The sequence below is a fragment of the Hyaloscypha bicolor genome, assembly GCF_002865645.1.
Source record: "Hyaloscypha bicolor E unplaced genomic scaffold K444scaffold_189, whole genome shotgun sequence".
Lineage (NCBI taxonomy): Eukaryota > Fungi > Ascomycota > Leotiomycetes > Helotiales > Hyaloscyphaceae > Hyaloscypha > Hyaloscypha bicolor.
In genome coordinates this window covers 1,217-13,472 of record NW_020194691.1, presented here as the reverse complement: position 1 = coordinate 13,472, position 12,256 = coordinate 1,217, and the positions used below count along the sequence as shown (strand labels likewise).

General features: G+C 38.8%; 6 protein-coding genes across 6 annotated transcripts; 4 read left to right on the top strand and 2 right to left on the bottom strand.

Annotated features, from left to right (window-relative positions):
* K444DRAFT_548341 (uncharacterized protein) lies at positions 1-1,088 on the top strand (the record flags this gene model as incomplete). Its single annotated transcript, XM_024876368.1, has 2 exons — positions 1-898; positions 952-1,088. The coding sequence occupies 2 exons, from the start codon at positions 1-3 to the stop codon at positions 1,086-1,088; spliced, it is 1,035 nt and encodes a 344-aa protein (XP_024726562.1).
* Positions 1,089-1,674: 586 nt separating this feature from the next.
* K444DRAFT_638293 (uncharacterized protein) lies at positions 1,675-2,112 on the top strand (the record flags this gene model as incomplete). Its single annotated transcript, XM_024884234.1, has 1 exon — positions 1,675-2,112. The coding sequence occupies one exon, from the start codon at positions 1,675-1,677 to the stop codon at positions 2,110-2,112; it is 438 nt and encodes a 145-aa protein (XP_024726561.1).
* Positions 2,113-2,296: 184 nt separating this feature from the next.
* K444DRAFT_638292 (uncharacterized protein) lies at positions 2,297-3,887 on the top strand (the record flags this gene model as incomplete). Its single annotated transcript, XM_024884233.1, has 3 exons — positions 2,297-2,357; positions 2,691-2,851; positions 3,534-3,887. The coding sequence occupies 3 exons, from the start codon at positions 2,297-2,299 to the stop codon at positions 3,885-3,887; spliced, it is 576 nt and encodes a 191-aa protein (XP_024726560.1).
* Positions 3,888-4,224: 337 nt separating this feature from the next.
* Positions 4,225-4,488, top strand: K444DRAFT_711475 (uncharacterized protein; the record flags this gene model as incomplete). Its single annotated transcript, XM_024888247.1, has 1 exon — positions 4,225-4,488. One exon carries the CDS (start codon positions 4,225-4,227, stop codon positions 4,483-4,485), a length of 261 nt encoding a protein of 86 aa, XP_024726559.1.
* A 1,839-nt stretch (positions 4,489-6,327) lies between these two features.
* Positions 6,328-10,825, bottom strand: K444DRAFT_548593 (YVTN repeat-like/Quino protein amine dehydrogenase; the record flags this gene model as incomplete). Its single annotated transcript, XM_024876384.1, has 2 exons — positions 6,328-6,649; positions 10,524-10,825. The coding sequence occupies 2 exons, from the start codon at positions 10,823-10,825 to the stop codon at positions 6,328-6,330; spliced, it is 624 nt and encodes a 207-aa protein (XP_024726558.1).
* Positions 10,826-11,179: 354 nt separating this feature from the next.
* On the bottom strand, positions 11,180-11,710 carry K444DRAFT_487037 (uncharacterized protein; the record flags this gene model as incomplete). The annotated part of the gene is made up of 1 exon (XM_024873135.1): positions 11,180-11,710. A coding segment is annotated over one exon (531 nt), but the record flags the coding sequence as incomplete, so codon positions are not given.
* Between the last annotated feature and the right edge of the window lie 546 nt (positions 11,711-12,256).

Below are 12,256 nucleotides of genomic sequence, written 5' to 3'. Positions count from 1 at the left end.
ATGCCATTCTCTCTCTTAGCTTTGGCAGCTCTTGCTCTTTGTTCTACGGCCTCAGCTCTACAAAAGTTTCAATTCACACAATTCTACCCAGAATATCGCCAAACCTTCACTAAAACAATTACCAACAATTGTTCTACCGTCTTTCAACAATATTTGAGCTCTCCTCCTGGGCTCCTTTTCAATCCTTCGTATACCCTGGTGTTCAATTGCCTTGTGGCTAATACCCAAGAACTCATCAAGTCTGATATGGCAAGTTCTAGCGTTGTCCTTGGTCTCATGCCGACTATTCTAAGCCTTCTTGGAACTACAACGCCCGAGTTAGCTTTATTGTCATCAAGGCGGCCACTCCTTGCATTTTTTCTCCCAATTGGATCGCCACCTGTTAATCCTATCCGTGCCTTTGATTATCATCAACCGATTGAAGCACTCAAGCACGGTAAAAGTCTGCTAGGGGGGAAATTCCAGTCGAAGTACAGCAGACTTATTGTGCTTCTTGAGTTAATCGCTACTGGTGCAGCATTTGCCAATATTTGGACAGTCACTCTGCAACTGGGGCAGTGGACAGTAATTAGTACTGGCTGTGGCTTTATCTGGAAGGAGATGATATGGGTAGGCTCGGCAGTCGTTATCCATTTATTTGGCACTCTTGCCTTTTCTTTCAGGACTAAAGTTGAGCATTCTGGTAGTACCACCAGCGGCACTCTTGTTCAGAGATTGATAGAGAGGCTGAAAAGATGGGCAAAGAGTGAATTTGTCTCTTGTAGGACTCAAACGAAGCATACCTTGATATGGCAGTCGGAGAACGTGTGGTTCTTGGGTCTCTCCTGGTGGGCGTCAATGGCAACTATTGCCCATATTGTCTATGGCACATCAACGTTCTCCTCAGCGACTTTCATAGGTATGTCACTCAAACTGATCTTTCCTTGAAAACAGGTAAGCTGACTCTAACAGGGCAGAATGATGCGGTCGCTGTCTTTGCCAGATATGCTACCTCGGTAGCTGTGTGTAGGATAGTGGTAGCGTATGAGCTTTCAGGATTGAGGGCTACAATACGTGTTGTTGAAGAAACTGAAAGCCCTTCCGAATAAGATTTATATGTATTGATTTCTTTCCAGAAGTGAAATACACAGGATGAAAATATTCTTTTCTGTTAACGTCTTTCTCACTATTTTATTCGTAAATTTTTTATAACATATGGACTAAAGACATAGATTAGAGAAATTAATATAGAGGGGATATAACTAAACAAATGAAGGGAGTAAAAGCTAATGCAATTTGCTAAGGAGGGAAGGATAGCTAAGCTATCCGAGCTGCGCTTTTATCTCGCTTTGCTTAGGGTCTCACGTAATAGCCGTCTCCGTAATCCCCACTATATAGATTAACGAGTATAAGTCTTAATTATTACCTAGCTCGTTCCTAACCTAACCTAACCTAACCTCAATCTAACCTAAACAGTAATCCCAACGGCACCTCTCCCCAGGTTCCCGAAACCCGCCTCTGATTGGTTCCCCGTCTGAATGACCCCTGGACCCCTGCCTTTAATCGCAAGGTTTGCGCCGCGCGACCCGACCTGGGCATGTGCCACGCCCAGACATGGCGTTGTAGGGAATACGCAAGTCTAACTTCTAACAGTTTACGCAGCCCCTTTAGAACTCACCTTATCACGGCGTTGCTATGGACTTCCTCCATCTAGACCGGGACTGGTCTGTCCTGATCTGCACCCGCTGTCAGTATGCCCTGGTCCCAGATGCAATTGCAGCCCATCTGAAAGATCGACACGAGGACGTAGTGACGCGCGCGGCTGTCAAAGACTGCGTCAATGCCTGGAAGTCCATAGCTCTGCAAGAACCAGGCCGGGTACAGCAGCTATATATACCGCCTTGCATACCAGAGGCAGCAGCAAGCGCTACACTACACATTGACTTATCCACAGTCAACAGCGCTCGAGAAGCTGGTAGCAGCGGCGCAGGCGCTGAGCGTCAACCCAGCGGCCGGCCCAGATTACAGACGCGGCGCTTCAGAGCAGCAGCTACAGGCAGAGCTCGACCAGGCTTGTCTATGCTTCTGCATTACGCTGCTCGACCATCGCCTTCTTGGCCCGATCTACGTTAGTGTCGTCGTCGGCTTTCTAGCTGTCGAGGGAATCGACGTGCAGAATAACTGCTTCTATAATGCTTCTTGCTATATAACACATCTATCTGCTCTTGTCAAAATGGCACAGCTGCTCGTGCTGCGGCAAGCAGTCGCTGCAAGGGAGGCCGGGGAGTGCAACCATCCGGCATAAGCGCTTGAGGAGATGCAGGAACGCTTTATGGTCTACGGGACACGCTCGCCTATAAACTGGATTCAAAAGCTACGTACGTATGGGAAGAGGATCACGGATACCACGACCGGGCTCGGGCATATCGTCTGGTCCGAGGATGCAGAGGAGCTTAGATATAAGGGACTTGAGCTAAGTATAATGGGCTTGAAAGCATTCGTCGTCCAACAGGTTAGGATAGCGGAGGCTTAGCTGCACAGCTTGCTCTATATTTGCCCGGAGGAGGAATCACGCATCGTTATTCCTGCATTCGATCTACGCAGCCTCAAGGATAACCCAGCCGTTAGTACGCCGGGCTAGAGCTTTCTTAGAGATCCGCGGAATACCGCCCTACAAGGCTATAAGCGCTGGTTACTAAATCGCATAACAGGCACTAACCGGCTGCGGAAGAACTTCTTTGTAGAGGTCGAGTCGGCGAGGTGGAGGCGGCTGGCTGCAAAGCAGTACCTTAAGCAGGTCAATGCTTTCCTAGAGCCCCTACTTCTAATTGCATATATCGTATCCGGCCAGCCAGTATATGGCAGCGAGCTTGTAAGCCTGTAGTACTATAATACTATAAACAGCTTACGACGGAATATCTTTCTTGAAAATGGCCTGGTTAGCTTTATGACCTTCTACCACAAAGGCTATAGCGTCGAGGGCTGTACGAAGATTATCCACCGTTATCTCCCAGAGGATATAAGCAGGCTCGTCGTCTACTACCTATAGCTTGTCCTCCCGTTCACTAACCATGTCACGGCCTGGACAAGCTGTGGAAGTGGAATGTGGTGTGTTTGGTGTAAATATATGTATGAATGATGGTGCCCTAAGGGCGGTAAAGAAGCTATATATACGCCTGTACGCAGCACGTGACAAACCAGCTGCGGCTGTTAGCCCTCGACCAACCGGCGGTAGCTGTGTCCTCGCCGTTCCTCTGGGCGCAGCCGTGCGGGGACGCGGGCCAGTGCCAGCATAGCCTGTGGCCTAGCAGCCGGCTGAGCTACATGCTCAAGCAGGACTCCCAGACGCACCTGCACACTCAAGCCAACATCCAGATGTGGCGTCATGCCGCCATTGCCATCTCGCGGCAGCACCTGAGGCAGGCCAAGTTCCGGAAGAACTTTGATGTTGGGGCCGGGCCTGCCACGCAGCCGATCTGGCGGCCTCGGTCTATGCTCGCGGGATTGAGGAGGCACCTGGGCATACCGAGCAAGCGCGGGCTGAGTACCGGCAGATTAGCCGCGAGTGGCATGCGTGGCTTGGTCTTGCGCTGTTCCCGGACAACCCCCTTCCCGAGTTTGGGAGGGGGTTCAATGTGGTTAGAGCGAAACCGGCTACGACGTGGATGGACACCCCGGCTGGCCACACAACTGATACGGCTGAACGGATCTATGCTCGTATTGGTAGCTCCGGGTTGTCTTCTAAGCGAAAGGCGGTATCCGATATTTCCGGAAACCAGCCAGGGAAAAAGGCCAAGTTTAGAGTAGAAGACAGAGCTGATAAAGCGGACGGCGTTATTAGAGGGTTCTTGAAACTAGAGGACCAAGAGAGCAGGATGTGTAGGAGTAGAAAAGCCAAATTAGGCTGATTGTTATGTACGAGTACAGACAGAAAAGAATAAAATTAGTTTGAGTGTATATAAGGCTATAAACAAAGGCAAGTTTAGAAGTTCAATTTGGCACTAACTACGCGTGTACCTCTTTTACGCTATAAGATTAAAAGTGTTACAGCTCTAGAGACTGGAACCATGTCTCACGTGACTACAAGCGAGGTTAGCATATGTTGAACTAGCTAAGTAATAAAGCTAGGGTCACGTGCTTGCAATGTAAACCAAGTAAACGATACTGAATTGACTGCTGTTCTACAGTGGTAAGTAGCCCGTATATATAGCCCTGAACCCCCTAAGTCACATGTACTAAATCCCTATGCCAGCTGAACCGATTACAGCTATACAGGGTATTCCAGCCGTACATGGTATTCCAGCCGTACAGGGTATTCCAGCCGTACAGGGTATTCCAGCCGTACAGGGTATTCCAGCCGTACAGGGTATTCCAGCTATACAGGGTATTCTAGCTATACAGGGTATTCCAGCTATACAGGGTATTCCAGCTGGACAGGGTATTCCAGCTGGACAGGGTATTAAGCTAGTGCACAGCCCCATGGCGTTCGGTTCCAGGGCTTACTAAGCCTATTAGGGGCCTCAGGCCCCTAATTTCAACAGCATAAAACCCCTCTTCTTGCCTTAACCTGAGCCTTCTCTCCTTAGCTTTGTATTCTAAGTTACAAATCGACATTACGCTTCTCTCCTGAAGCCTCTGTTCTCGTGCTGTCACAGTAATAATTATCTAAAAGATACAGTAACATGAATGGCGAAAGAATTAATCCATAAACAGGGAGGTGAGGAATCCTTTTTTATTGGCTATGTACAGAATATTCAGCGAGGGTGATCAAAGCTGTCGATGGACTTTTTTCCCCGCCCGACTAGAGAGGGAGAGTGGCAGTTCCCGTTAATGCCCTGTCTAAGCCTCATTCACTTCTCCCGGCCAACCAAAACCACGCACGTGTATTACTTGAAAGGCGCTGCCCAACTATTCGAAGACTGATTATTCAAGTAAGCCAGTAAAAGAATCCCCTCATGTAAGCCGCCACTAAAGGGGAAAGGTCGCAACCAATACTCAGATAAGGCGCCTGCGGGCCGGCTCACTGCCCTCCCTGAGGCGCAGATGAGAAAGGATATGGCGGCACGGGCAGTTACAATCAGCCATCACATTGCCAAATAAGGCGGCTGGTCAGCTGGAGACTTGACGTGGCGTAAGAGGGGCCTTTGTACCCGAGAGGGAGCGGCGCTTGGGCCCGTGCGCGCGCCTTGCCCAATGCGGGCTTGCCGTCTACTCTTTTACTATTTATATTAATTAATTTATTAAAATAAATCGAATCGAATATAAAAAGTAAAAAAAAAGAATAAAAGAAATAATAATAATAAATATAATTTTTCATTATTATTTAAACCTTAAAATCAATAATTATAATATTATAAAATAAGGTATAATAATAAATCTAAGGGTCTATAAATACTTAAAAAATCCTAATATTATTAATATATATCTTTAGTCTTTTTTATAAATATTAATATTAGAATTTTAATCGATTTATATAGTAGCTATACTAAAATACGTTTTCGTTTGGAGACGACTCCTCACTACGTGCCACTATAGGCCGCGCGGTTGGCCCAGGCGCGGCTGACTCAGCGCTTTCAAGTCAGAGTGCATTTAGTCAAAGTGCACTCTGCCGCGCCCGCCTTTAAAGACCTCCGGAACGACTCCGAGCACGTAATGATCATGGCAACCCAATAATTTTGTGCCCTTCTTTGCATGTGTCAGATTTTTGTGATTGTGATTGTGAATGTGGTGCAGCTTAAACTACCCGCGGTAATTGAATGAGTAGTTCTCTTGAGCAAACATAGTGTGGAGTGCAGCGTTATCCAAGTAATGTTCCGCTTCCTATCTTCACACCCTATTAGCGTTAGCCATCGAGAACGGCAGTCGTCTTCTGGGGCAGGTTCTCAATTGGTATTGCACTCTGCCGGGAATGTATTTTGTAGCCTATAGTTCATGGCTAGCACGACTTACTTTTCGAGTCTCTTGAAACTCACGTAGGTTTATACATTGGGGAATGGGGGAGTATAGTCATTATAGTGCCAGAAGGTTAGTTAGATTGTAAGGTAAGGAGCAAGTCTTTATAGACGCAGATCATCTGCTTAATTACTGCTATATTTATGCTCTAGGCAGCAACCCTTGTCTGGCGTCTCTCTATTTAGCAACTATTAACAACTCGCACAAACTGTTGACCTGAACCTCGCCTATAAGCAAGAAACAAGTCTGCAGAGTGAGAGCGTCCGTTATAGAGCCCGACACTTCGAAGAAGAAAGAGCAATAATGAAAGAGAAAATGGCAGCACTCCAGGCCAACTCTAAACGGTCTTAACTCCTGGGTCTATGCAACGGAGGCTACATCAAGAAAATTTGCTCCCTATGGTTTGCCGGTGACTACATACCAGAGCAGTATCAATCCACCCCAATCTGCTGATGCTAGTAGCCTTGAGTCGGGGGAGAAGGTTACAAACCGGAGATCTCTATAAGAGTGGTTTAGCTGCTGCTGTAGCATGCCAGTAGCTGTGTCCCAGAGCTCTATTGTGCCGTCGGTTGGTGCGAAAACTAGCAGCCTCGAGTTAGGTGAGAAAGCTACTAATCTGCCTTCTAGGGCGCGCCTTGGATTGGAAACGCTATTAGGTGACGTGAGCGTTTGTCGTAAGGTGCCAGTAGCCATATCCCAGAGCTGTGCTACCAACGCTCTCGGGGCAGACAGATTTCAAAGACTGTCTGCCCCGTAATATTAACGTAATATAAGGCGGTATAGGGAGGTATAAGCTTACCCTGTATACTGTAACCTTTTCTACCTAGCTATCGCTTAATCAAGTATAGAATCCATGGTATTATTAAAGTATATTAGCCCCATATATAATCTGACTTTATAGGCTCCTATTTCAGGAGTATATCTATATCTGGTAGTAATAATAAGCTAGTAATATCGGGAGAATTATTATAATTATAAGCTATTTGCTCCCACTTATTATTATTAATTGAATTAGACTATTACTAGTATTATTATATACTAATTCTCTATATTTTCCGCTTTATAGTAATGCTTTACTACTAATAATACTAATATAATTAATACCGGACTTTGTTATAAGATTAAAACTATAATTAAGGCTATTCCCGAAGCCTATTAAATTGTCCCTAAAGCTAGTTTTATTATTTTTAATTCAAATTCCGTATTTATATATTTTTAGAACTAGGCCTTTATTTAAGAATATATATTTATTATTTTATTATTAACTAATATTCGGGCTCGATTTCTTTATATTTACTATTTTAAAAGAATTTATAATTTTAGAAAGCTTAGGAAAAATAAATACTAATAGGTCTAAATAAAAATATATTAATAGGGTTATAAAATAAGCTATTATATAAGTAAATAGAAAAGAAAAAGAAAAAATTAAATATTTAGAATTTTATAATATATAATTTATATCTATTTACTTATTTTAGATTTATTTTAGCTAGCTTTATATATATTTTATTATTCTAGTTATTTTAAGGCTATTCGAATTATAATAGTTTATAAAGATATAATTAGATATATAATATTAATAAAGATTTTATAAAAATAAGACTTAGAGCTTAATATAAAAACGTTTTATAATTTTTATTATAAAAAGCAAACTATTAATATTACTAATTAGAAATAAACTCGTTTAATTTTTACTATTTTCTAAAATAAAGGTTTTTATATTATTATTAATAATTTATATATCTATAGCCCTAATAGCTTAAAGCAGAATTAAATTATTTAGGCTATTATTTAAATAAATATAAAATAAATTTATTAAGGCTATTATTTTATTTTTTAATATATTAATTAATTAGATATAATTTTTAGTATAAATAATAAAAGAATACTTTTAATAATATAATTAGAATTAATAATACTAGTTTAATATTTATTAATATATATTTCTGTTATATTAATAAGTTAGCTCGATTTTTCTATTTTTATAAATAAGTATAAATAATCTATTTCTTTTATAATTATTTTAAATCTATTATTTAATATAGTAATTTTACTATAGGCTTTACTATTATAATAATTAAATTAGCTATATTACAAGCTATTATAACTTATAAAGCTCTATAAAAAGAGAAAAAGAAAAACGTTTTTAATAATAAATTAGATAATTTATTTATAAAGCTATTTTTAAATCCTTTATTTCTTGTTTTTATTAAAGATTCTAGAATTAGTAATATTAATTATCTCGGCTAATTCGAGCCTTCTATAACTATTTATAATATAAAAATAATTCTATAGTATTATAAATAGTATACTATTATTACTATTAAAAAGAAGCTAATTTAAAAAAGATATAAGAATATAGTTTATAATAAAATTATAAATTTAATCTAAAAATAAATAAAAAATAATTCTATTAATAAGCTAAATTCGTTATATATTATAATTTTAGTAGTTTTTAAATCTTCTAAATAGTTATATTTATTCAATTATTATTAATTTAAAAAGCCCTTTTTTTATTATATTTATATTTTTTAATATTTAATTTTTAGCTATTATAAATTAATATAAATAAAAAAGGCTTATAATATTATTTCTATTAAATTAAATAAGAACTAGCTTATTAGTTATATAATTGAAATTATTTATAAGTAAGCTAAGGTACTTTTATAAAACTATAATAATAAAATTAATAAGAAATATTTCTTTATATTATAACTAGTTAATTATAAGTTTTTTAAGCTATATTTCTTTAAAATTATATATTTTGCCCTAAAAAAGGCTATAGTAAAATTCATATAAACTAAATTATTTCTCGATTTATTAGAAAAAAAGTAGTATAATTATTTCTTTAATATAAAATATAAGTACTAAAAAAACTATTAATTACTTTTATAATTCAATATTTTATATCTTTTAAATAATTCTTACTTTTAATTTTCTTTAATTTCTACTAGCTTTATAATAGCCCCGAAATTCTTTATAAATTATAGGAAATATAATTAAAGCTTTAGAAAATAGATATACTAATAATTAATTTAGTAATAATCTCTATAACTAAGAAATATGAATCTCTTTTATTTAAAAATACTAAATATTTTACTCTTATATTTAAGAAATTAAATAAAGGCTTATTATATAATAAGATACTTTATTTAAATTAAAAGAAGCTATACTAGCTCGTTTTTCAGATATTTTAATTTCCTCGAAACTAATATTTATACTAGGCCATAAAAAAAATACTTCCTAGTATAAAGCTTGCTCTTATAAAAAAGGCTAATAAAGCTTAATAATACTAGAAAAAGAAAAGAAGAAAAAGCTATAAAAGATAACTAAATTACTAATAAATAAAGATATTATAAAGCAGTTAAATATATAATAGAAATTAATATTAGAATATTTAGAATACTTATAAAATAAGAAAAATAAAAAATAATAAAAATAAAAATAACTTTAATAATATAATAATTAATTCTACTATTATTAAAAGCTTAACTTTAATACTCTTATAATAAATACTATTACTAGTAAAGGTAATACTAGCTTAGAAATTATTTAGAAATTAAAAAAGTATATTAAGTTTATTTATTTTAGATATAGGTACCTCTTTTATTTCGAATTATAATTCTAATTATATTCCAGAAATATAATATCCGGATATTAGCTTATTTATTTCCAATAATAATTTTTACTTTATTTATAAGAATAATATTAATACTAACTAATTAGTTCGGTTATTTTCTTTTTTCTTATTATTTTATAATGAATTTATCTTTTAAACTATAGCTATATAAGCTCTAGAATTTAAAATATCTTTCGAATTCCTTTAATTAAAAATACTTTTACTAAATTAACCAGTTTATTTAAAAAAGCTTATATTAAAGGCTAAATTATAGGAGTATTATAAGATAAAAATAAAAAAAGTAAAGAAATAAAAGCAAAAAAGGAAACCAAAGATATTAAAGACTATTTAATTAATAAATCTTCTAATTAGGAGTCCGTAAAAGTAAATAAATATAATTTTATTTTGATTCAAGTATTAATTATATACTAATTATAGGCGCTCGATTATTTTTTATCTTTCTATTTATATTAATATCCTATAAATAAACTATATATAAAATAGGATAAAGGCTAAATAAAAAGAATAGTAAATTATATATTTCCTGTTTCTTAGTATATAATCTAGTTTTATATTAATTATAATATATGTTTTTATATTAGTATAGTATATGTTTTTATATTAGTATAGTATATGTTTTTATAGTAGTATAGTATATGTTTTTATAGTAGTATAGTATTTGTAAAGTAACTTATAGGAAAGTTAATATATATAGGCTTATCTTGAGATTACGAGGCTTACTATACTAATTAAGATAGCGAGCAGTGCAGAGCGGCAGAATCGAACTATTCGATGATTATACGGGGAAGACAGTCTTTCGGATCTGTCTGCCCCGAGAGCGTTGGGCTGTGCTATCCCGCCACTTAATGTTGTCGCTAGTAGCCTCGAGTCAGGCGAGCAGGCTATCGACCTGGGCGTATTACTGAGCTCGAACTTCTGCTGTACCTTGCTTGTAGTCGTGTCCCAGAGTAACATTTGGTTGTGCGAATCTGATGCTAGTATATTTAAGTTAGGCAAGAAGGCTATCAAGTCGTAATAGCTATTATTCCTAAGCTTCGGCTTCAGTGCACCAGTGGCAGTGTCCCAGAGCCGTACAACGTCGCAGAGCCGTACAACGTCGGGTGAAGATGACGCTATCCGCCTCGAGTCGGACGAGAAAGCTACTAGGAACATATTATTACCGACGTCGTGCTCCTCGAGCGTCTGTTGCAGCACACCCGTGGCCACGTCCCAAAGTTGTATCGCGGACCCCTCCTCACCGTGCCCCCGTAACATGATGCTGATGCTAGCAAGCTCGAGTCAAAGCCGAAGGCCACTGAGTTAATTCTTTTATAATGATAATCAAGCGTCTGCTGTAATATAGTAGCCGTGACGTCCCAAAGCTACATCGTCCCTTTCCCCGTTCCTGTCGCAAGCAGCCTCGAGTCAGACGAGATTCGAGAATGCCATTGACTTGATGCGGGGGAGGGGGCGGGGGCCAAACATATTTTCCTTCCACCACCTGAAGTTGGGCGAGAAACGGTTTGAACAGATACTATTGCCATGCTCCTCGAACGTCTGCTGCCGCGCGCTGGATGGCTTAGCATAAATCGAGACAGCCTCCGAGATTTCATCGAGTCGGAATTTCCATTCGCGGGTCAGTCTTCGGAATGCCTTCTCCTTTTCCTCGCCATAGATAACTGGTATTGAGATGTCGAAGATGCCCAGCATGGAATAAGCAAGGTCTTCTTCGCGCTTGGTATTCCGATTTCGTGCCCACAGCACCCGCTCGTCGAAGCTGAAATCTGAAAGAGGTCTTCTTCCTCGAAGAGCGAGAACAGGAATCCCTGTTATCTGGAAAAGCTGTTCCTCTAATAATTGCTTGTCACCGAGTCGATTGCCATTCGAGGAGAAGAACTCTACTACTGGTGGTGCGAGAAGCTCTTGGAGCGTCCAACCACGGGTAAACCATCGACTGTTCCTAAAAGCTGCCTCCCATGGCTTTGAAGATGGATCTGGTTGTTCTTTTGTCCACACATCTGCCAGATACACATAACATATTGCCGCCTCGCGATACCAGCGAAACATGGAGTTGATTGCTTCCGTGAGCTCACTGTCCCTCGATTTGTTGATATAACAAGTGTCTACCCAGAAGTATTGGAGGCCATCACGAGCGGCTTGCCAGTCGCCTGGGTGTTCTATCGCAAAGCTAGAAGATGTGGGTGCAGCTGCTCAGCTCTCGCGCGCAAGCCTTTGCTATAACCGAGTGGGATACTAAAGTATGCAGGATTTAATAGACAATAACAGTCTAGCAGAGCCAGCTCATCCAATTTTCTTTCAGGTTGCCAATTAGCGCTTGCGGTTGCAGGAAGTGTGGTTACACAACACGTGCTGACTGTAACCGCTAACCGCTACGAGTTTCCACTGCCTTAAAACCTGAGCCATAGCCTGAAAGTCACTAATTCTCCCTAAGTCAGAGTGAATTACATTAGGAGATTGCTCAAATTATATAAAGATTAAAGATACACTTTAAGTGCGAACAGGAGAGTTGCCTTGATAATGACTAGACTTATTGCTGAGTATCGAACATTCTAATTAAGGGCTTACTTCCCTGCTTCTCCCAGATGGCCAGGGAGATGGATAGAGTCAGGAGTTTGGGGCAGAAGCTTTAATTGTTAGCGTGCGTAGCGCGGTGACAACTGGACAGCTGTTATTAGCTAGGCGCTC